Source organism: Rhinoraja longicauda, chromosome 11 (genome assembly GCF_053455715.1).
Source record: "Rhinoraja longicauda isolate Sanriku21f chromosome 11, sRhiLon1.1, whole genome shotgun sequence".
Lineage (NCBI taxonomy): Eukaryota > Metazoa > Chordata > Chondrichthyes > Rajiformes > Arhynchobatidae > Rhinoraja > Rhinoraja longicauda.
The window spans coordinates 58,424,922-58,446,891 of NC_135963.1; the positions used below are offsets into that span (position 1 = coordinate 58,424,922).

The following is a 21,970-nucleotide window of genomic DNA, read 5'->3' on the forward strand; positions in this document are numbered from 1 at the left end:
TCATGGGGGCACGCACGCCCCTTCACCACAACAATGTGAAGGACCCGAAGAGGAGAGATCGATCAGCCACGATTGAATGGCAGAGTAGACTTGATGGCCCCATGGTCTAATTCTGCTCCTATCACTTATGACCGAATGAAATATTTCATTGTTCTGTCCGGGACATATGACAATTAACCACTCTCTGTGAAGGGTAAAGTGCTTCACTGAAACTCGGGCTGCTCTGCCTCGGCAGTAGTGGTCTGTTTGCTCAGAGCTGCCTCATGTGTAGGTGACCCCGGCGAGCGTGTTGACACCAAGTTAAATATTCCACACCCACTTCTTTAGCAAGACTATTTATGTAATGCCAGTGTGTTTTAAGTTGAATATTGATTAACTTCAAGAAACCCTTGCATCCCCTCTCTCTCTCCGTCCCTCCACCACCCGTCATTGTACCAGGTTCAAAGTCGTCTTGTTGAGTCTCATTGTCTGTAACTCGTTTTCACCTAGCACACAGCTAGCAACGGCCCGTTTCCTTTATCATCGTTACTTTTTTGCATATCTTTCATTCATTTCGTTCTATATCTCTCCACATCATCGTCTGTATCTCTCGTTTCCCTTTCCCCTGACTGTCAGTCTGAAGAAGGGTCTCGACCCGAAACGTCACCTATCCATGTTCTCCAGAGATGCTGCCTGACCCGCTGAGTTACTCCAGCACTCTGTGAAATGTCACCTATCCATGTTCTCCAGAGATGCTGCCTGACCCGCTGAGTTACTCCAGCACTTTGTCTTTTTTTTGGGAGGATAAGGAGCACAGATCAGTCATAATGCGTTGGAAGACAGAGCAGGTTTGAGTGTTCTTTGTAGCTGTAATGTGATGTGCCACCTTTGCTGTGCCATATCAATGATACCAACACAATGATACAGTTCTGCTGCACTGTACATTGAAGTAGGACTCGAGGGCCTGAGCTACGGTAGAAGGAGAGCTAGGTAGAGCTCTTAAGGATAGCGGAGTCAGGGGGTATGGGGAGAAGGCAGGAACGGGGTACTGATTGAGAATGATCAGCCATGATCACATTGAATGGCGGTGCTGGCTCGAAGGGCCGAATGGCCTCCTCCTGCACCTGTTGTCTATTGTCTATTGTAGATGCGGCATCTTGGTTGCCTTGGGCAAGTTGGGCTGAAGGGCTTGTTTCCGTGCTGTAGGACTCTCTGACCAACTTAACATCACCTGCACTTCGACTGTGATCTAAATTAGGTGCAGGAGGAGGCCATTTGGCCCTTCGAGCCAGCACCGCCATTCATTGTGATCATGGCTGATCATCCACAATCAGTAACCCATGCCTGCCTTCTCCCCATATCCCTTGATTCCGCTAGCCCCTAGAGCTCTATCTAACTGTTGTGCTAACTGTTGGGCTGTCTTCCAGAAGCTGAAAAACACAGAAACCTTATTTCCAACAGCTACACTAACTCTCTTTTAATTTCATCCAGTGAATTGGCCTCCACTGCCCTCTGTGGCAGAGAATTCCACAAATTCACAACTCTCTGGGTGAAAAAGTTTCTTCTCGTCTCAGTTTGGTTGGTATTCAGCCTGTGAATGACAGAATAGATATCCTCATCCAGTTTATGACCCTGTATGGATTTAGACTGTATTGTGCATTTAGTTTAATTTAGTAACAGTGGAGGAGGCTAAGAATGACCGTGTGACAGTGTTTGTAACAAAATCGGGGTCAGTCTCTTCACAGCTAGGGCAGCATGGTGGCGCAGCGATAGAGTTGCTGCCTTTCAGCCCCAGAGACCCAGGTTCGATCATGACTACAGGTGCTGTCTGTCCGGAGTTTGCACGTTCACCCCGGCTGCTCCGGTTTCCTCCCACACTCCAAAAACATACAGGTTTATAGGTTAATTGGCCGCGGTCAAAGTTGTAAATTGACCCCAGTGTGTAGGATAGTCCTAATTTGCAGGGTGATTGCTGGTCAGCACAGGTAGTATAAGAAAATAACTGCAGATGCTGGTACAAATCGAGGGAGAACTGGGAAGGGGGAGGGGAAGGGAGGGACAGAGGAACTATCTAAAGTTGGAGAAGTCGATGTTCATACCACTGGGCTGCAAGTTGCCCAGGCGAAATATGAGGTGCTGTTCCTCCAATTTCCGGTGGGCCTCACTATGGCACTGGAGGAGGCCCATGACAGAAAGGTCAGACTGGGAATGGGAGGGGGAGTTGAAGTGCTCAGCCACTGGGAGATCAGTTTGGCCAACGCGGACCGAGCGCAGGTGTTGAGCGAAGCGATCGCCGAGCCTGTGCTTGGTTTCGCCGATGCACAGACTCAGTGGGCCGAAGGGCCTGTTTTTTCCACGCTGCATCTCTAAATGTGTACGTTAAAGCTGATATCAGGCAACTAGAGAACGGTCCTCATCTACAATCTATCTCACTGGAGACCCTCAGACTATCTTTAATCGGACTTTACTGCACTTTATCTTGCACTAAACGTTACACCCTGTATCTTGTATCTGTACACTGCGGACGGTTTGATTTTAATCATGCCTGGTCATTCCACTGACTGGATAGTACGCAACATAAAGCTTTGTACTGTACCTTGGTCCACATGCCAATAAACTAAACGGAGCTCAAATCGGGAATATTAAAGTTTAAAGAATGCGTCGCCTGTCCAGACCTTCCCCAGTTGCTGCCTGACCCGCTGTGTTCCTCCACAGAGTGATACAGTGTGGAAACAGGCCCTTTAGCCCAGCTTTCCCACTCTGGCCAACATGTCCCAGCTACACTGGCCCCACCTGCCCGCGTTTGGCCCGTATCCGTCCAAACCTGTCCTATCCATGTACCTATCGAACTGTTTCTCAAACATTGCAATAGTCCATGCAATACTTGGAGTTTTCCTGAAGATTCCAGCATTTGTAGGTTTTTGTATCTTCGTGTTAAAAGCAGACGAGTTTGAGGTACAGCGTGGAAACAGGCCCTTCGGCCCACCGGGACCGCGCCGATCAGTGATCCCCGCACATTAATACAGCCCTAAACACATCAGGGAGAGTTTTTACATTGAGAAAGGCAATTATCCCATAAACCTGTACGTCTTTGGAGTGTGGGAGGAAACCGAAGATCTCGGAGAAAACCCACGCGGTCAGAGGGAGAACGTACAAGCTCCGTACAGACGGCGCCCGTAGTCGGGATGGAACCCGGGACTCTGGCGCTGTAAGGCAGCAACTCTACCGCTGCGCCACCATGCCACTAGGAAATGTGATTCAAAATGGGAGCACATGACACATTCCGGCCCCCACCTTTCAGATGGAGGAGTACTGACAGCCTCCTCTCTAAACCTCTAATCCCTTTCACGATGATAATGGTTTCTCACTTTGCCGTTCGACATCGGAAAAGATTAAACGCCTTGGTCAGGATTCTTGGTTGAGCTACGCAGAATAACATTTAACGTTGCCAGCAGCTGTCGACCTCTTCCTTGGTTGCTTCTGGCGTGCCAGCAGAGTGATTCACCTTTGTTCAGGATTATCACAAGGTTTACTGTAATTCGAGGGTTTTAAGATTGGATGGTTCGGCTACAGTGGGTTTCCTGGATAGAGTGGATGTGGAGAGGATGTTTCCACCAGTGGGAGAGTCTCGGTCCTGAGGGCGAAGACTCAAAATAACAGTGAGGCCCACCGGAAATTGGAGGAACAGCACCTCATATTTCGCCTGGGCAGTTTGCAGCCCAGCAGTATGAACATTGACTGCTCCAACTTTAGATAGTTCCTCTGTCCCTCTCTTCCCCTCCCCCTTCCCAGATCTCCCTCTATCTTCCTGTCTCCACCTATATCCTTCCTTTGTCCCGCCCCCCTGACTCAGTCTGAAGAAGGGTCTCGACCCGAAACGTCACCCATTCCTTCTCTCCTGACAATTCCTTCTCTGCCTGACCTGCTGAGTTACTCCAGCATTTTGTGAATAAATACCTTCGGTTTGTACCGGCATCTGCAGTTATTTTCTTATACTACCTTTAGAAAGGAGATGAGGAGGAATTTCTTTAACCAGAGGGTGGTGAATCTGTGGAATTCATTGCCACAGACGGCTGTGGAGGCCAAGTCAATGGATATCTTTAAGGCGGAGATTAACAGATTCTTGATGTAAGGGTGTTGGGGATTAGAGTCATAGAGTGATACAGTGTGAAAACAGGCCCATCGGCCCCACACCGGCCAACATTGTCCCATCTACACTAGTCCCATATGCCTGCACTTGGTCGATATCCCTCCAAACCTATCCTATCCACAGACCTGTCTAACTGTCTCTTAAACGATGGGATAGTCCCTGCCTCAACTACCTCATCTGGCAGCCTGTTCCATACAACCACCACCCTTTGTGTGAAATAGTTACCCCTCGGATTCCTATTAAATCTTTTCCCCTTCACCTTGAACCTATGTCCTCTGGTCCTCGATTCCCCTACTCTGGGGAAGGGACTCTGTGCGTCTACCCGAACTATTCCTCTCATGATTTTGTGCACCTCTATAAGATCTGTCCTCATCCTCCTGCGCTCCATGGAATAGAGACCCAGCCTACTCAACCTCTCCCTGTCGCTCACACCCTCTAGTCCTGGCAACATCCTCGTAAATCTTCTCTGAACCCTTTCAAGCTTGACAATATATTTCCTACAACATAGTGCCCAGAACTAAACACAATATGCCAAATGCGGTCTCACCAACATCTTATACATCTTAACCATGACCTCCCATGGTTATGGGGAGAAGGCAGGAAAAGGGGATTGAAATGGAAATATAGATCAGCCATGATTAATTGGTGGAGTAGACTTGATGGGCCATGTGGCCTAATTCTGCTCTCAGAACTTATGAACTATAGGGAGAGATTGGATAGACTTGGATTGTTTTAGAATCATAGAGTGATACTGTGTGGAAACAGGCCCTTTGGCCCAACTTGCCCACACTGGCCAACAATGTCCCAGCTATACTAGTCCCACTTGCTAGCATTTGGTCCATATCCTTTCAAACCTATCCTATCCATGGCCCTGTCTCACTGTCTCTTAAATGTTGGGGTTGTCCCAGCCTCAACTACCTCCTCTGACAGCTTGTTCCATACACCCACCACCCTTTGTGTGGAAAAGGTAATCCTTTAGATTCCTATTAAATATTTTCCCTTTCACCTTAAACCAATGTCCTCTCATCCTCGATTCCCCTACTCTGGGCAAGAGACTCTGTGCATCTACCCGATCTATTTCTCTCATGATCTATACACCTCATCCTCCTGCGCTCCAAAGAATAGAGTCCCAGCCTGCTCAACCTCTCCCTACAGCTCACACCCTCTAGTCCTGGCAACATCCTCGTAAATCTTGTCTGTACCCTCTCCAGCTTGACAACATCTCTCCCATAACACAGTGCCCAGAACTGAGCAAAATACTCTAAATGTGGCCTCACCAATGTCTTATACAGATGCAACATGACCTCCCAACTTCTGTACTCAATACTCTGGCTGATGGCCAATGTACCAAAAGCCTTTTTGATCACCCGATCTACCTGCGACTCCACCTTCAAGGAACCATGCACCTGCACTCCTAGATCCCTCTGCTCAACAACACTACCCAGAGCTCTACCATTCACTGTGTAGGTTCTGCCCATGTTAGACGTCCCAAAAGGCAACACCTCACATTTTTCTCCATTAAATTCCATCAACCATTCCTCCGCCCACCTGGCCAATCGATCCAGATCCTTCTGCAACCATCTTCACTATCTGCAAAACCACTCACTTTTGTAAACATCAGCAAACTTGCTAATCTTGCCCTGTGTGATCCCATCCAAATCGTTGATGTTGATGACAAACAGTAACGGGCCCAGCACCGAACCCTGAGGCACACCACTAGTCACAGGCCTCCAGTCCAAGAAGCAACCTTCCCCCATCCCCCTCTGCTTCCTTCCATGGAGCCAATTTTCTATCCATTCAGCTATCAGAATGAGGAGGAGATAAGACTTTGCCTTCCATCACAGTGAGGGTATGCCTGGAGCAATCACTGTGATGGCTGTTTTGTGTAAGAAATTGTATCTGTGTGTCTTGTGCTTTTTGATGTCTGCTGCCGGACCCTGACGTGAGAGGACGCTGGCGTTGAGTATTCGCCGCTTTTCCATCAGGATAGTTTGTCTGTTTGTCTCTATGTTAATTGTATTTGTAAAGCGTTTTTTGCATGTGATAAGGCGCTATATAAAATAAATATATTATTATTATTATTATTATTATCTCTCCTTGGATCCCATGCGATCTAACCTTCCAGAGCAACCTACCATGCGGAACCTTGTCGAACGCCTTACTGAAGTCCATGTACACAATATCTACAGATCTGCTCTCATCGACCGTTTTAGTCACGTCTTCAAAAAACTCTCTAGAGCATTGGAGATTAAGGGGAGATGATAGAAATATATCAAATTCTGAGAGGTATAGATAGGGTAGACAGTTGGAAGCGTTCTCCTCGGGTGGAAATGTCCAACTGGTGCAGCGGTAGAGTTGCTGCCTCACAGCGCCAGAGACCCAGGTTCGATCCTGACTACAGGTGATGTCTGTACAGAGTTTGTACGTTCTCCCTATGACCTGCGTGAGTTTCCTCCGAGATCTTCGGTTTCCTCCCACATCCCAAAGGCGTACAGATTTGTAGGTTAAAGGTTCATCAGTCTGAAGAAGGGTCTCGACCCAAAACGTCACCCATTCCTTCTCTCCCGAGATGCTGCCTGACCTGCTGTGTTACTCCAGCATTTTGTGAATAAAACCTCAGATTTGTAGGTTAATTGGCTTGGTATAATGGTCAGTTGTCCCTAGTGTGCGTGTGTAGGATCGTGTGAGTGCGCGGGGATCGCTGGTCGGCGCGGACTCGGTGGGCCGATGGGCCTGTTTCCGCGCTGTATCACTAAACTCAAGTAGAGCGCATAGCTATAAGGTGAAAGGGGGAAAGTTTATTGGAGATATGGGGGGCAGGTTTTTTCACACTAGAGGGTGGTCGGGGCCTGGAACGCACTGCCAGGGGTGGTGGTGATGGCAGATATGAGAGTGGCTTTCTAGAGGCTCTTGGATAGGCACGTGGAAGTGCAGGGAATAGTGGGATGTGGATCATGTGCAAGTAGATGAGATCAGTTGAACTTGGCATCATGTTCAGCACTAACATTGTGGGCTGAAGGGCCTGTGTTCCTGTGCTGTGCAACTCCATGTTAATGCACTACAACATGGCAGGAAGCCCATTGGATCCATGCTACCCCCCAATAGGGCATGGTGGCGCAGCGCCAGAGACCCGGGTTCAATCCTGACTGCGGGCGTTGGTTGTACGGAGTTTGTACGTTCTCCCCGTGACCTGCGTGGGTTTTCTCCGGGTGTTTCTGTTTCTTCCCACACATGCAGGTTTGTCGGTTAATTGGCTTCTGTAAACACTGGAATTTAGACGGATGAGAGGGGATCTTATCGAAACGTATAAGATTATTAAGGGGTTGGACACGTTAGAGGCAGGAAACATGTTCCCAATGTTGGGGGAGTCCAAAACAAGGGGCCACAGTTTAAGAATAAGGGGTAGGCCATTTAGAACGGAGATGAGGAAAAACTTTTTCAGTCAGAGAGTTGTGAATCTGTGGAATTCTCTGCCTCAGAAGGCAGTGAAGGCCAATTCTCTGAATGCATTCAAGAGAGATCTAGATAGAGCTCTTAAGGATAGCGGAGTCAGGGGGGTATGGGGAGAAGGCAGGAACGGGGTACTGATTGAGAATGATCAGCCATGTTCACATTGAATGGCGGTGCTGGCTCGAAGGGCCGAATGGCCTCCTCCTGCACCTATTGTCTATTGTCTAAATGATATATTGGCCCCAGTGTCTAGGATAGTACAGGGCCGGCACAGACTCGGTGGGCTGAAGAGTCTGTTTCCGCACTGTATCTCTGTGGTCTGAAGTAAACTGTATCGTACGTCCGTGAGCGCCTGCATTTAAATCTGATGAGTTTTGTGTTGATTATTGAATCAGCTCTTTGCGTCAGTACTCCTTCTCAGGAAGCACTGTGGCTTTTTATAACGTGCTTACAACTTAAGTAAATGCCATCACTCGAATCAGACCTACGTGAATTGTTATTTTGAAGACGCAATGTGGTGTTTTTCAGTTTCAGAAATGCAAGTTAATTAACAATGAAACCTCGCCCAATCTTTCAACTTGTTCCCTTTTGCCAAATCCAGATGGCTTTCATCTTTTCATCTCTGGCCTTTGTCCAACCATCTGCCTATCAACCCTCCCCCCACACCCCCCTCCCCCCCCGGCCTGTATCCACCTATCACTCACCCCTCTTGTCCTGGCTTCCATATTCTCCCCCACCCACACCCCAACCCCCCGACACAATCAGTCTGAAAAAGGCTCCCGATCCGAATCGTCACGTATTCATGGTCTCCAGAGATGCTGCCTGACCCGCTGAATCACTCCAAGCCTTTTTTTTGGAAAGCAGCATCTGCAGTTCCTTGTGTCCACATGGTTTTAACTAAAGATGCACTAAAAGAAATGTCCCGACCCGAAACGTCACCCATCCTTTTCCTCCAGAGATGCTACCTGACCCGAAGAGTCAATCCAGCACTTTGTCTTTTTTTTTGTAATCCAGCATCTGCAGTTCCTTGTGTCTATGTGGTTTTGACTAAAGAAAGTCACAAAGAAGGGTCCCGACCCGAAACGTCACCCATCCATGTCCTCCAGAGATGCTGCCTGACCCGCTGAGTTACTCCAGCACTCTGTGAAACGTCACCTATCCATGTTCTCCAGAGATGCTGCCTGACCCGCTGAGTTACTCCAGCACTCTGTGAAACGTCACCTATCCATGTTCCCCAGAGATGCTGCCTGACCCGCTGTGTTACTCCAGCACTCTGTGAAACGTCACCTATCCATGTTTTCCAGAGATGCTGCCTGACCCGCTGTGTTACTCCAGCACGTTGTGAAACGTCACCCATCCTTTTCCTCCAGAGATGCTGCCTGACCCTGCTGTGTTACTCCAGCACTTTGTGCCTATCTTTGGCATAAACCAGCCTCTGCAGTTCTGCATACATGGTAATTACTTTGAATCGTGTTTGGAGCTGACAGCATAAAGCACAGAGTCAGTTCTTGGCAGCGACAATCCGTAATACGTCAAAGGCAGCACTAAACCTGGCGACTGTGTTGTGCTCATCTCCCAGTGCCTCCGTGCCAGTCTGGGGTGTTGTTTAGAAGTAGCTGATTAGGATCTTGTCAATGATAAATAACGTGCTCTGAGTGTTTTACAATTCTTTATTACCTGCACAAAGAGTGAAGGCGACGCGTAAAAGGACAGGCGGCCATTAATGTGTGGGAAGGAACTGCAGATGCTGGTTTACACCGAAGATAGACATAAAAAGCTGGAGTAACTCAGCGGGTCAGGCAGCGTCTCTGGAGAACATGGATAGGTGACGTTTCACAGAGTGCTGGAGTAACTCAGCGGGTCAGGCAGCATCTCTGGAGAACATGGATAGGTGACGATTCGCATCGGGAGCCTTTTTCAGACTGATTATGTCGGGGGGTTGGGTGTGGGTGGGGGAGAAGATGGAAGCCAGGACAAGAGGGGTGAGTGATAGGTGGATACAGGCGTGGGGCTGGGGGAGGGTTGATGTTTTGGGTCAAGGGATAGGTGATGTTTTGGGTCAAGACCCTTCTGCAGACTGAGTCGGGGGAGAGGGAATCGAGAGATATAGACAGTGATACAGGGAGATATAGAACAAATGAATGAAAGATATGCAGAAAAGTTTTGTTGTCATATCATATCATATATATATACAGCCGGAAACAGGCCTTTTTGGCCCACCAAGTCCATGCCGCCCAGCGATCCCCGTACATTAACACTATCCTACACCCACTAGGGACAATTTTTACATTTACCCGCCAATTAACCTACATAACTGTACGTCTTTGGAGTGTGGGAGGAAACCGAAGATCTCGGAGAAAACCCACGCAGGTCACGGGGAGAACGTACAAACTCCTTACAGTGCAGCACCCGTAGTCAGGATCGAACCTGAGTCTCCGGCGCTGCATTCGCTGTAAAGCAGCAACTCTACCGCTGCGCTACCGTTTCGTGTCCTTTCGTGTCCATCATCGATGTTTCAAATGTTGGGCCAGGCTCTTGCACAGTGGACAGCCTTCCTTCTCGTTTGACACCACTAGATCTTCCAGGCAGCGTTGTTCACGAAGAAGTTGGCATCTTAGTAGGTGTGGCATGGATTGTACAGATGTTCCACATTCACATTCTGTGTCTGCCACATCTGCACAGCCCCATTTGCTCATATTGGCCATGCATCGGCCCATCCCTGTACCAAGCCTATTGAGGGTCTTCCAGACGCACCTGGGTCCAGCCGGTACCTGTTCCTTGGTTGGGATGGGCAGCATTTGGTGGTGGTGGTTTTCACTGCGTTTCTTTTCCCACAAGGCTGGTCTGGTTGCTTGAGGAGACTGTGACAGTGGCTGGACAGTGTGAAGGAAGCTCTTCCTCCACTTCAGGCAGTTTGGGGCTGGGCGATGGGAGTGACAGGGATGGCAGGTGACCCCAACTTGCCCACTACGTTCAGGTCCAGCGGCAACTGATCTGTGGATTCCTGGTGGAGCAATACCGGCCAGGACATGCAAGCTCTCCACACCCGTTGGTTTTAGGCAGCCAGTGATGCATCTGCAGCTGTCATTAAGGGCAGCATCAACTTTCCTCGCATGAGATGATCTCTCCCAGACAGGACAAGCACACTCTGCAGCAGAGTAGCACAGCGCAAGAGCAGTTGACCGCAGCGTGGATGCATTGGTACCTCATGACGAGTTGGCCAGCTTGCCTAGGAGGCTGTTCCGCGTCCTCACTTTGCCCTTCACCTTTTCAATGTGTTGCTTGAAGGAAAGGGCTCGGTCCAGAGTGACCCCAAGATAAACAGGGCAGTCACAATGTCTCAAAGGGACACCATTCTGTGTTAAGGACAGCTTCCTCCCAGCTTGGCGGTTACGAAGGTGGAACAGGCTAACTTGGGTCTCAGCACGGTTTGCCTTCAGTTGTAGTAGTTTGTCAAGTCGTCTAAGGATGATAAGAGGGTAGCTTCCACCTCATCTATGTGAGTGCTCTGGGCTGCTATTCCAAGGTCTTCAACGAAAATGAAGCTTCTCGTCCCTGGCAACACTGGCTGATCATTAGTGTCTACACTGACCAGCACCGGAGCAAGGGCGCTGCCCTGTGCTAGGCCATTCTTTTGTTTCCTCCATCTGCTGCGTTTACCATTTAGCTCAACGTCGAAGCGTCTGTTTTCCAGTAACAGTTGAATCAGTTTGGTCAAGTGGAAGTCCTCTGTCATGTCATGGAGCTTGTTGAGGAGCAGCCGGTGGTTCACAGTGTCGGAGGCAGCTGTCGGATCAACAAAGACCACGCCAGTTGCTTCAATCCTCTCAAAGCCGTCCTCGATGCGCGGAGTTAGATTGAGCACTTGGCTGGTACACGATCTCCCAGGCCGGAAGGCAGCTTGCTCTGCTATAAGGTGTTGTTCCGTGATTGGGCCTAGCCTGTTCAGGATGAGGCACTCAAAGAGCTTGAAGAGATGGCATAGGAGGGAGTTCGGCCTGGAGCGAGCTTGAACAGACAGCATAGGAGGGAGATCGTTCTGTAACAAGCTTGGAGAGATGGCATAGGAGATTGATCTGTAGTGAGCTTGAAGAGATGGCATAGGAGGGAGATGGGTCTGGAGCAAGCTTGAAGAGATGGCATAGCAGGGAGATCGGTCTGGATCTTTTTGCTTCTTCAGGGTCTGTCCCTGGCTTAAAGATAGCGATCACACGGGCTTTCCACCATCTTTTAGGTATCTGGGAGAGGGTTACACAATTGTTGAACAGCAAGAGGAGCCAGTCTCGTGTAATCTGCCCAAGATGTTCGATCTGTTCTGTGCGATTGTCATCGAGCCCAGCTGCCTTGTCGCTATTGAGGGAAGCGATTGCCGTTTGGAGTTCCACGCTGTTGAAGTACCAGCTTGACTCTTTACCACACTGATGCAAGGGACTCCCTTTGTGGCACTTCTCGTGCGGTGGTTTACCGTTCAGAAGGAGCTGGTGAGCGACCTGATCTGCTATAACGTTAGAGTGCAGCGTTGCCTTCTGGGGGATCGTTGTTGAGCTTGTTGATGGTTGACCACCCTCTCTGACTGTTGTGTGTCACATCAGCACTCTCAACAGGATTTCCATCGTTCCTCTGATATTGCTGCCGTGACCATCTCCCCCATGTTCATAGTTTCCTCTGAGAAGGGATGTTGCTCGTCCAGTTTTGCGTACTTGTCGTACGATGAGGCACTGTCAGCTGAGATTCCAGGTACATAGTACTCCCGACATCACTCAATACGCCAAAGGGCTTCAAACCAATAAAATATATTTCTGTGGTAAAGTGACAGTCATACTCCTGCCTAGGCTATGGTCAGGTGAATGAATATAGCAATGTTAATTGAGGAGTGGGTATTGGCAAGGCCAATGGATATAGCTCCCTCATCCCCTTTTATTCCCCCTCTTAATTAGTTATACTTCACCCTTGTTAGACCACATTTGGACTACGCAGTTGCAGCTTGGGATTAATACACAATTAAAAACATTTCTTCCATCGAACGTGTTACCGAACTTTTACATTCATCGGGGTGGAACACTCCCCATGACAGACGTAAAGCCCACCCACCGTTTGACCTGTTTTTACAAAATGTTGAATGGTCGGCTCGACATAGATGACCACATCTACAGCAAACCCAAACCCTATCTGGAGTGGACGAGGGCATTCGATTCCATTTGAGATACCAGCTATCAAGACAGATGTGTATAGCAATCCATTCTTCCCTCACACAATTAAAGCATGGAATAGTCTTCACCCTACTATAGTTACTCAACCAGAAGCAACTACATTTAAGGCAGCTCTTCTTCTACCTTCTTGCTTAAGGCCATACTGGAATTTGTAATATTTTGGAGGACCAAGAACCAAGAACAAGAACAGAACATGTGCATCCATTTCTCGCACTATCCTGCCCCCCCCCTCCCTATCCTTCTCCACCTTTATCCGACCCTCTGGCTTAATATTTCATCCTTCGCTCCTTATTTGACACCCTTTTGTCCTGTTCTGAACCTTTTCGTACCTCTAGTTTCCCTCCCCACAGAGCCAGTCTGAAGAAGGGTCTCGACCCTTTTCACCTCCAACTTATCTCACCTCCTTCACCCATCCACCGATCAACCCCTCCAACCTGTATCCACCTATCACTTAGGAGACTTACAATGCTGGAGTAACTCAGTGGGTCAGTCAGCATCTCTGGAGAAAAAGGAATGGGTGACATTTCAGGTCGGAACCCGTCTTCAGACTGCCAGGGATGCTGCCTGACCCGCCAAGTTACTTCAGCACTTTGCGTCTATCTTTGGCATACACCAGCATCTGCAGTTCCTTCCTACTCCACCTATCACTTGCCAGGATAGACACAGAATGCTGGAGGAACTCAGCGGGACAGGCAGCAACTCTGGATAGAAGGATTGGGTGATGTTTTGGGTTGAGGCCCTTCTTCACACTGAGAGTGAAGGGAGAGGGAGACACAGAGATATGGAAGGGGAGGGTGTAAAAAGGAGACATCAAAGGGGATGAGGTTCAAGGACCTTCATCCTTCCATACCTCTGTGTCTCCCTCTCCCCTGACTCTCGGTCTAAAGAAGGGTCTCAGGCTGAAACGTCAGCCGTTCCTTCTCCCCACAGATGCTGCCTGACCCGCTGAGGTAAACCGGCATCTGGAGTTCTTTCCAAACCCGCCTATCACTTGCCAGGCTTTGTTCTGCTCCACACCACTTCTCCAGCTTCCCCCCCCCCCCCCCCCCCTTCTGTAATCAGTGTGAAGAATGGTCGCGATCTGAAACGTCACCTATCTATGTCCTCCAGAGATGCTGCCTGACCCGTGGTGTGACTCCAGCACTTTGTGTTTTACTCAAGATTCTAGCATCGGCACAATGTATCCATTCTGGTATTTATTTCACAAAATGCTGGAGTAACTCAGCGGGTCAGGCGGCATCTCAGGAGAGAAGGAATTGGTGACGTTTCGAGTCGAGACCTTCAGACTGATGTCAGGGGATGGGGCAGTCGTCTTCTTCAGTCTGAAGAAGGGTCTCGACCCGAAACGTCACCCATTCCTTCTCTCCTGAGATGCTGCCTGACCTGCTGAGTTACTCCAGCATTTTGTGAAATAAATACCTTCGATTTGTACCAGCATCTGCGGTTATTTTCTTATATTATATCCATTCTGGCATAAATTAAGATAGACACAAAATGCTGGAGTAACTCAGCGGGACAGGCAGCATCTCTGGAGAGAAGGAATGGGTGACATTTCGGGTCGAAGTACTTCTTCAGACTCTTCTTGCATCTGCAGTTCCTGAATGAATGAATGAATGAATGAATGAATGAATGAATGAATGAATGAATGAATGAATACTTTATTGTCACTTGTGACAGATCACAGTGAAATTCTTTGCTTGCATGCCCAATGTATGCAAATAGTCGCCACATAAAGGGCACCAACAAAGTGAGAAAGTATACATAGTATCTTCTATGCATTTCCCTGACATAAATAAAATTGTACTTGGGTCATGTTAGTACTGGAGAATGGAAGAGGTCAACGATCACCACCGGGCTAGACACAAAATGCTGGAGTAACTCAGCGGGTCAGGCAGCATCTCAGGAGAGAGGGAATGGGTGACGTTTTGGTTCGAGCCCCCTTCTTCAGACTGATGTCAGGGGAGGGGTCGGGACAAAGATAGGATGTAGTAGGAAACAGGAAGACTGGTGGGAGAACTGGGAAGGGGGAGGGGATAGAGAGGGAAAGCAGGGACTATCTGAAGTTAGAGAAGTCAATGTTCGTACCGCTGGGGTGTAAACTACCCAAGCGAAATATGAGGTGCTGTTCCTCCAATTTGCGCTGGGCCTCACTCTGACAAAGGAGGAGGCCCAGGACAGAAAGGTCAGATTGGGAGTGGGACGGGGAGTTGAAGTGCTGAGCCACCGGGAGATCAGGTAGGTTAAGGCGGACTGAGCGGAGGTGTTGAGTGAAACGATCGCCGAGCCTGCGCTTGGTCTCGCCGATGTAGAGAAGTTGACACCTGGAACAGCGGATACAGTAGGTGAGGTTGGAGGAGGTGCAGGTGAACCTCTGCCTCACCTGGAAAGACTGTTTGGGTCCTTGGATGGAGTCGGGGGGGGGGACAGGTGTTGCATCTCCTGCGGTTGCAGGGGAAAGTACCTGGGGAGGGGGCTGGGTTGAATCGAGACCCTTCTTCAGACTGAGAGTCAGGGGAGAGGGAGACACAGAGATATGAAAAGGTCAGAACACGTCAGAGCCATTCTGAACTTTTCTGTTCTGAACCTTTTCATGCCTCTAGTTTCCCCCTCCCCTGACTCTCAGTAAGGAAGGTCTCAGCCCGAAACATCACCCATCCCTATTCTCCAATATGTTTAAGGCAGAGATAGATAGATTGTTGATTAGTGCGGGTGTGAGAGGTTATGGGGAGAAGGCAGGAGAATGGGGCTAGGAGGGAGAGATGACTACGGGTGCTGTCTGTACGGAGTTTGTACGTTCTCCCCGTGAACACTTGGGTTTCCTCTGGATGCTACGTTTCTCTCTCTCGCACTCCAAAGATGAGCGGGTTCGTAGGTCAATTGGATTCTGTAAATTGTCAATATTGTGTGGGATAGAACTAGTGTATGGATGATGATGGTCAGCATGGACTCAGTGGGTAGAAGGGCCTGTTTCCACGTGGTATCTCTAAACGAGTGAATATGTTGGTGGCACGGTGGCGCAGCGGTAGAGTTGCTGCCTTACAGCGAATGCAGCGCCGGAGACCCGGGTTCGATCCCGACTACAGGTGCTGTCTGTACGGAGTTTGTACTTTCTCCCCGTGACCTACATGGGTTTTAGATTTTTAGATTTGGAGATACAGCGCAGAAACAGGCCCTTCGGCCCACTTGGTCTATGCCGCCCAGTGATCCCCGCACACTAACACTATCCTACACACACTAGGGGCAATTTTTACATTTGCCCAGCCAATTAACCTACATACCTGTACGTCTTTGGAGTGTGGGAGGAAACCGAAGATCTCGGAGAAAACCCACGCAGGTCACGGGGAGAGCGTACAAACTCCGTACAGACGGCACCCATAGTCAGGATCGAACCTGAGTCTCCGGCGCTGCATTCGCTGTAAGGCAGCAACTGTACAGCTGCGCCACTTTTCTCCGAGATCTTTGCTTTCCTCCCACACTCCAAAGACGTGCACGTATGTGGGTTAATTGACTGGGTAAATGTAAAAACTGTCCCTGGTGTGTGTAGGATAGTGTTAATGTGTGGGGATTGCTGGTCGGCGCGACCCGGTGGGTCGAAGGGCCTGTTTCCGCACTGTATCTCTAAACTAAATAAACTAAACTAAACTATGTAACAGGTTACCCATTCCTTCCCTCCAGAGATGTTGGCTGTTACGCTGAGTTGCTCCAGCAATTGGTGTCTCTCTTTGAGTAACAGGTTTGCTTGTCATTGGTGGTTGAACTCCATCTGAAGTTGCTCTTTCTTGCAGAGTTTGTTGGGTGTTGTCAACATGAAAAGGTCACATGCCCTCCCCCTCTGAACATCATAGTGGTTAGTGAACCATCTGCTCTTTGTCCCTGCCTTTGTCCGATTATCAGAAACCAGAGGGAGTCAAAGCAATCACACAAAGTAACTGCTTCCTGTAATTGCTCTGAAATGCATCCAGCCCCAGTGAACGTTGATATGTTTAGAGTAAGAAGGAACTACAGAAGCTGGTTTACACCGAAGATAGACACAAAAAGCTGGAGTCACTCAGCGGCATCTCTGGATGGGAGGAATGGGTGACGTTTGGGGTCTGAAGAAGGGTCTCGACCCGAAACGTCAACCATTCCTTCTCTCCAGAGATGCTGCCTGTCCCGCTGAGTTACTCCAGCATTTTCAGTGTAAAGCAGCATCTGCAGTTCCTTCCCACACATTCCATTCTTGCACATTAATTAAGGATGCTATTGCATCTTGCCCAGTTATTTACTGATCATCTATTTGGGATTGAGTGAATGTTATTGAACGTAAGGGTGACACAGTATTGAGAATTCACAGATGGTTTATTTTGCAGTGTCAGTATTTGGTGTACCACATATTACCGTTGTTTTTGTGCCCTGTGGCGTTCTCTGGAAATGTGCATATCGTAAACCTGTTTACGATTTGGGAAAATCCTCGGTGATTTTATTCAAACTTTAACGTGTGTGACGATTTAGGCAGAAAACAAACCCTTCTTCTTGCTTTGCTTTGTGTGGAAACAGGCCCTTCGGCCCAACTTGCCCACACTGACCAACCTGCCCCAATTATGAGAGGAAACAGACGCACGGATTCTCTTGCCCGGAGTGGGGGAATCAAAAACCAAAGGGCAAAGGTTTAAGGTGAAGTTCATATGTAATAGGAGATTAGGCCATTCGGCCCATCAAGTCTACTCCGCCATTCAATCGTGGCTGATCTATCTCTCCCTCCTAACCCCATTCTGCTGCCTTCTCCCCATAACCCCATGACACCCGCACTAATCAAGAATATAGCTATCTCTGCTTTAAATGTGGAATGGGGAAAGATTTAATAGGAATCTGAGGGGTAACTTTTTCACACAAAGGGTGGTGGGTGTATGGAACAAGCTGCCGGAGGAGGTAGTTGAGGCTGGGACTATCCCAACGTTTCAGAAGCAATTAGACAGGTACATGGATAGGACAGGTTTGGAGGGATATGGGCCAAACGTGGGCAGGTGGGACTAGTGCAGCTGGGACATGTTGGCCGGTGTGGGCAAGTTGGGCCGAATGGCCTCTATGACTCCATCCATAATTCTTCAGCAAAAGTTTAATTTATATTTCACAACAAAAAAATCCCAAAACAAAATGTGATGCATGTTTTGTGTCTCAAACATGAGGAAATAACACATCTGGTTTAAGGGATTGGATGACCATGAATTTTATGGGTGTGAATTTTGTGTTTCAGGACAGAAGTGCATTGTCAAACACGAAAGCTAAACTTGGCAAAGAGGCACCAATTCTAACACACACGCCGAGAGCAAAGTAAGTTACAAACGTTGATTATTTTATGGCCTTTGTTGTTTCAAAGCTCGCAGACTATCTAACGGCAAGACGATGACTTGATTGTATTCCTGTTACATGATTCTGAAATCAAAAGTTATTGTACGAGAGAGAAAAGATTTTAATCCATGTCATATATTTCTTGGTATTTTCTGTTTGATTGCTCTACTCCCAAAATGGCGTCATTTCCTCTCTTATTTCGTAACAGTATTCAAGAACCTCACGGCACCAGAGACCCGGGTTCGATCCTGACTACGGGTGCTGTCTGTGTGGAGCTTGTACGTTCTCCCGTTGACCGCGTGGGTTTTCTCCGGGCGCTCCGGTTTCCTCCCACACTCCACAAAGACGTGTGGGTTTGCCAGTTAATTGGCCCCTCTGTAAATTGCCCCTAATGCCCCGAAGAGAAAGAGAAAGAAAGATTCTAAGGGGAGTAGGAGGCAACTGTGGCTGACAAGGGAAGTTAGGGATGGAATAAAACTAAAAGAAAAGATGTATAACACAGCAAAGAGTAGCGGGAAGCCAGAGGATTGGGAAACTTTCATAGAACAACAGAAGGTAACAAAACGGGCAATACGGGCTGAAAAGATGAAGTATGACGGGAAGCTGGCCAAGAATATAAAGAAGGACAGTAAAGGTGAGACAGAGGTTCACCTGCACCTCCTCCAACCTCATCTATTGCATCCGCTGCTCTAGATGTCAACTTCTCTACATCGGCGAAACCATATGCAGGCGATCGTTTCGCTCAACACCTTCACTCAGTACGCCTTAACCAATACCTGATCTCCCAGTTGCTGAGCACTTCAACTCCCATTCCCAGTCTGACCTTTCTGTCATGGGCCTCCTCCAGTGCCATAGTGAGGCCCACCGGAAATTGGAGGAACAGCACCTCATATTTCGCTTGGGCAGCTTGCAGCCCAGCGGTATGAACATTGACTTCTCCAACTTTAGATAGTTCCTCTGTCCCTCTCTTCCCCTCCCCCTTCCCAGTTCTCCCTCTTTCTTCCTGTCTCCACCTATATCCTTCCTTTGTCCCACCCCCCTGACATCAATCTGAGGAAGGGTCTCGACCCGAAGCGTCACCCATTCCTTCTCTCCTGAGATGCTGCCTGACCTGCTGAGTTACTCCAGCATTTTGTGATGAAATACCTTGGATAGAAAATTGGTTGGCAGACAGAGAGCATAGAGTGGGGATAAATGGGTCCCTTTCAGAATGGCTGGCAGTGACTTGTGGGGTACCGCAAGGCTCGGTGCTGGGACCGCAGCTATTTACAATTTACATTAATGACTTAGATGAAGGGATTAATAGTAACATTAGCAATTTTGCAGATGACACAAAGCTAGGTGGTAGTGTGAACTGGGAGGAAGATGCTATGAGGTTGCAGGGTGACTTGGACAGGTTGTGTGAGTGGGCGGATGCATGGCAGATGCAGTTTAATGTGGATAAGTGTGAGGTTATCCACTTTGGTGGTAAGAATAGGAAGGCAGATTATTATCTGAATGGTGTCAAGTTAGGAAAAGGGGACGTACAACGAGATCTGGGTGTCCTAGTGCATCAGTCACTGAAAGGAAGCATGCAGGTACAGCAGGCAGTGAAGAAAGCCAATGGAATGTTGGCCTTCGTAACAAGAGGAGTTGAGTATAGGAGCAAAGAGGTCCTTCTACAGTTGTACAGGGCCCTAGTGAGACCGCACCTGGAGTACTGTGTGCAGTTTTGGTCTCCAAATGTGAGGAAGGATATTCTTGCTATTGAGGGCGTGCACCCTAGGTTTACTAGGTTAATTCCCGGAATGGCGGGACTGTCGTATGTTGAAAGGCTGGATCGACTAGGCTTTTTTACACTGGAATTTAGAAGGATGAGAGGGGATCTTATTGAAACGTATAAGATTATTAAGGGGTTGGACACGTTAGAGGCAGGAAACATGTTCCCAATGTTGGGGGAGTCCATAACCAGGGGCCACAGTTTAAGAATAAGGGGTAGGCCATTTAGAACGGAGATGAGGAAAAACATTTTCAGTCAGAGAGTTGTAAATCTGGAATTCTCTGCCTCAGAAGGCAGTGGAGGCCAATTCTCTGAATGCATTCAAGAGAGAGCTAGATAGAGCTCTTAAGGATAGCGGAGTCAGGGGGTATGGGGAGAAGGCAGGAACGGGGTACTGATTGAGAATGATCAGCCATGATCACATTGAATGGTGGTGCTGGCTCGAAAGGCCCCTCGTGTGGGTAAAAGACCCTGTGCATTTATCCTACCTATTCTTCTCATGATCTTATACACGGTGTGCAGGGAGTGGATGCAAAAGTGGGAGAGAACTTGTGTGATCGACAGTGGGCATAGACTCGTTGGGCCAATGGGTCTGTTTCCATGCTGTAAATCTCAACTGGGAATTAAAAACTAAACGAATGAACATATAGACACCAAAAGCTGGAGTAACTCAGCGGGTCAGGCAGCATCTCTGGAGAAAAGGAATGGTAACGTTTCCTAGGAATAGGACACGTCACCTATTCCTTTTCACCAGAGATGCTGCCTGACCCGCTGAGTTACTCCAGCTTCTTGTGTTCATCTTTGGTTTAAACCGGCATCTGCAGTTCCTTCCTACACACACGAATGAAGATAAAACTCTCAACTGCAGTTGTAGCTCCCTAAGAGGAAACGAGGAATGACATTTGAAAATAATTCCACGACAATTCAATATCATTATGTTAAAAAAATTAAAATCACCAGTTCGCATTGTTATTTAAGATCGAAATTCAAGAGTTTTTCCTCACTGCAGCCAGGCGTGGGTTAAGAGAGAATCATTTTATATTCACTAACATTTTGTTCTGCGTTCCGCAGAGACCGTTCCCTCCATAACTCCCTGGTCCACTCGTCCCTTCCTACCCAAACCACCTCCTCCCCGGGCACTTTCCCCAGCAACCGCAGGAGATGCATCACCTGTCCCTTTACCTCCCCCCTTAACTCCATCCAAGGACCCAAACAGTCTTTCCAGGTGAGACAGGGGTTCACCTGCACCTCCTCCAACCTCATCTATTGCATCCGCTGCTCCAGATGTCAACTTATTTACATCGGCGAAACCAAACGCAGGCTCGGCGATCGCTTTGCTCAACACCTGCGCTCGGTCCGCGTTAACCAACCTGATATCCCGGTGGCTGAGCACTTCAACTCCCCCTCCCATTCCCAGTCTGACCTTTCTGTCATGGGCCTCCTCCAGTGCCATAGTGAGGCCCACTGGAAATTGGAGGAACAGCACCTCATATTTCGCCTGGGCAGCTTGCAGCCCAGTGGTATGAACATTGACTTCTCCAACTTTAGATAGTTCCTCTTTCCCTCTCTTCCCGTCCCCTTCCCAGATCTCCCTCTATCTTCCTGTCTCCACCTATATCCTTCCTTTGTCCCGCCCCCCCTGACATCAGTCTGAAGAAGGGTCCCGACCCGAAACGTCGCCCATTCCTTCCCTCCTGAGATCCGGCTGACCTGCTGAGTTACTCCAGCATTTTGTGAATAAATACCTACGATTTGTACCAGCATCTGCAGTTATTTTCTAACACTTTGTCATCATGTCAATTTTGCATTGCTTTTTAATGCGATAATGTTGCAAATTATTAGCCACAGTGTTTGCCAACCAACCGAGGAGAATGCTTGGCTTAACAATATTGAATGAAAGAACACTGATATTGCTGTTTGAATAACTTTATCATCAGGGGTTGTGCACCATCGGTTTGGAGGTCTATCATGCAGATTAGAATTTCAATGGTTCAGTGTACTTTATAGTCGAGTGTACCTCAAAAGTACAGTGGGATATTTTTATTTCATACAGTTCAGTGACACTCCTTGTATACATTAGGCACAATCATATAC

At 48.4% G+C, this 21,970-nt stretch overlaps 1 protein-coding gene across 1 annotated transcript in view; it reads left to right on the forward strand.

Annotated features, from left to right (window-relative positions):
* Positions 1 to 21,970, forward strand: part of acbd6 (acyl-CoA binding domain containing 6) — a 404,357-nt gene that overhangs the window by 155,764 nt on the left and 226,623 nt on the right. Inside the window, exon 5 of the mRNA XM_078407810.1 lies at positions 18,023 to 18,099. Coding sequence (XP_078263936.1) covers positions 18,023 to 18,099 — 77 coding nt within the window. The remainder of the gene's footprint in view (positions 1 to 18,022; positions 18,100 to 21,970) is intronic.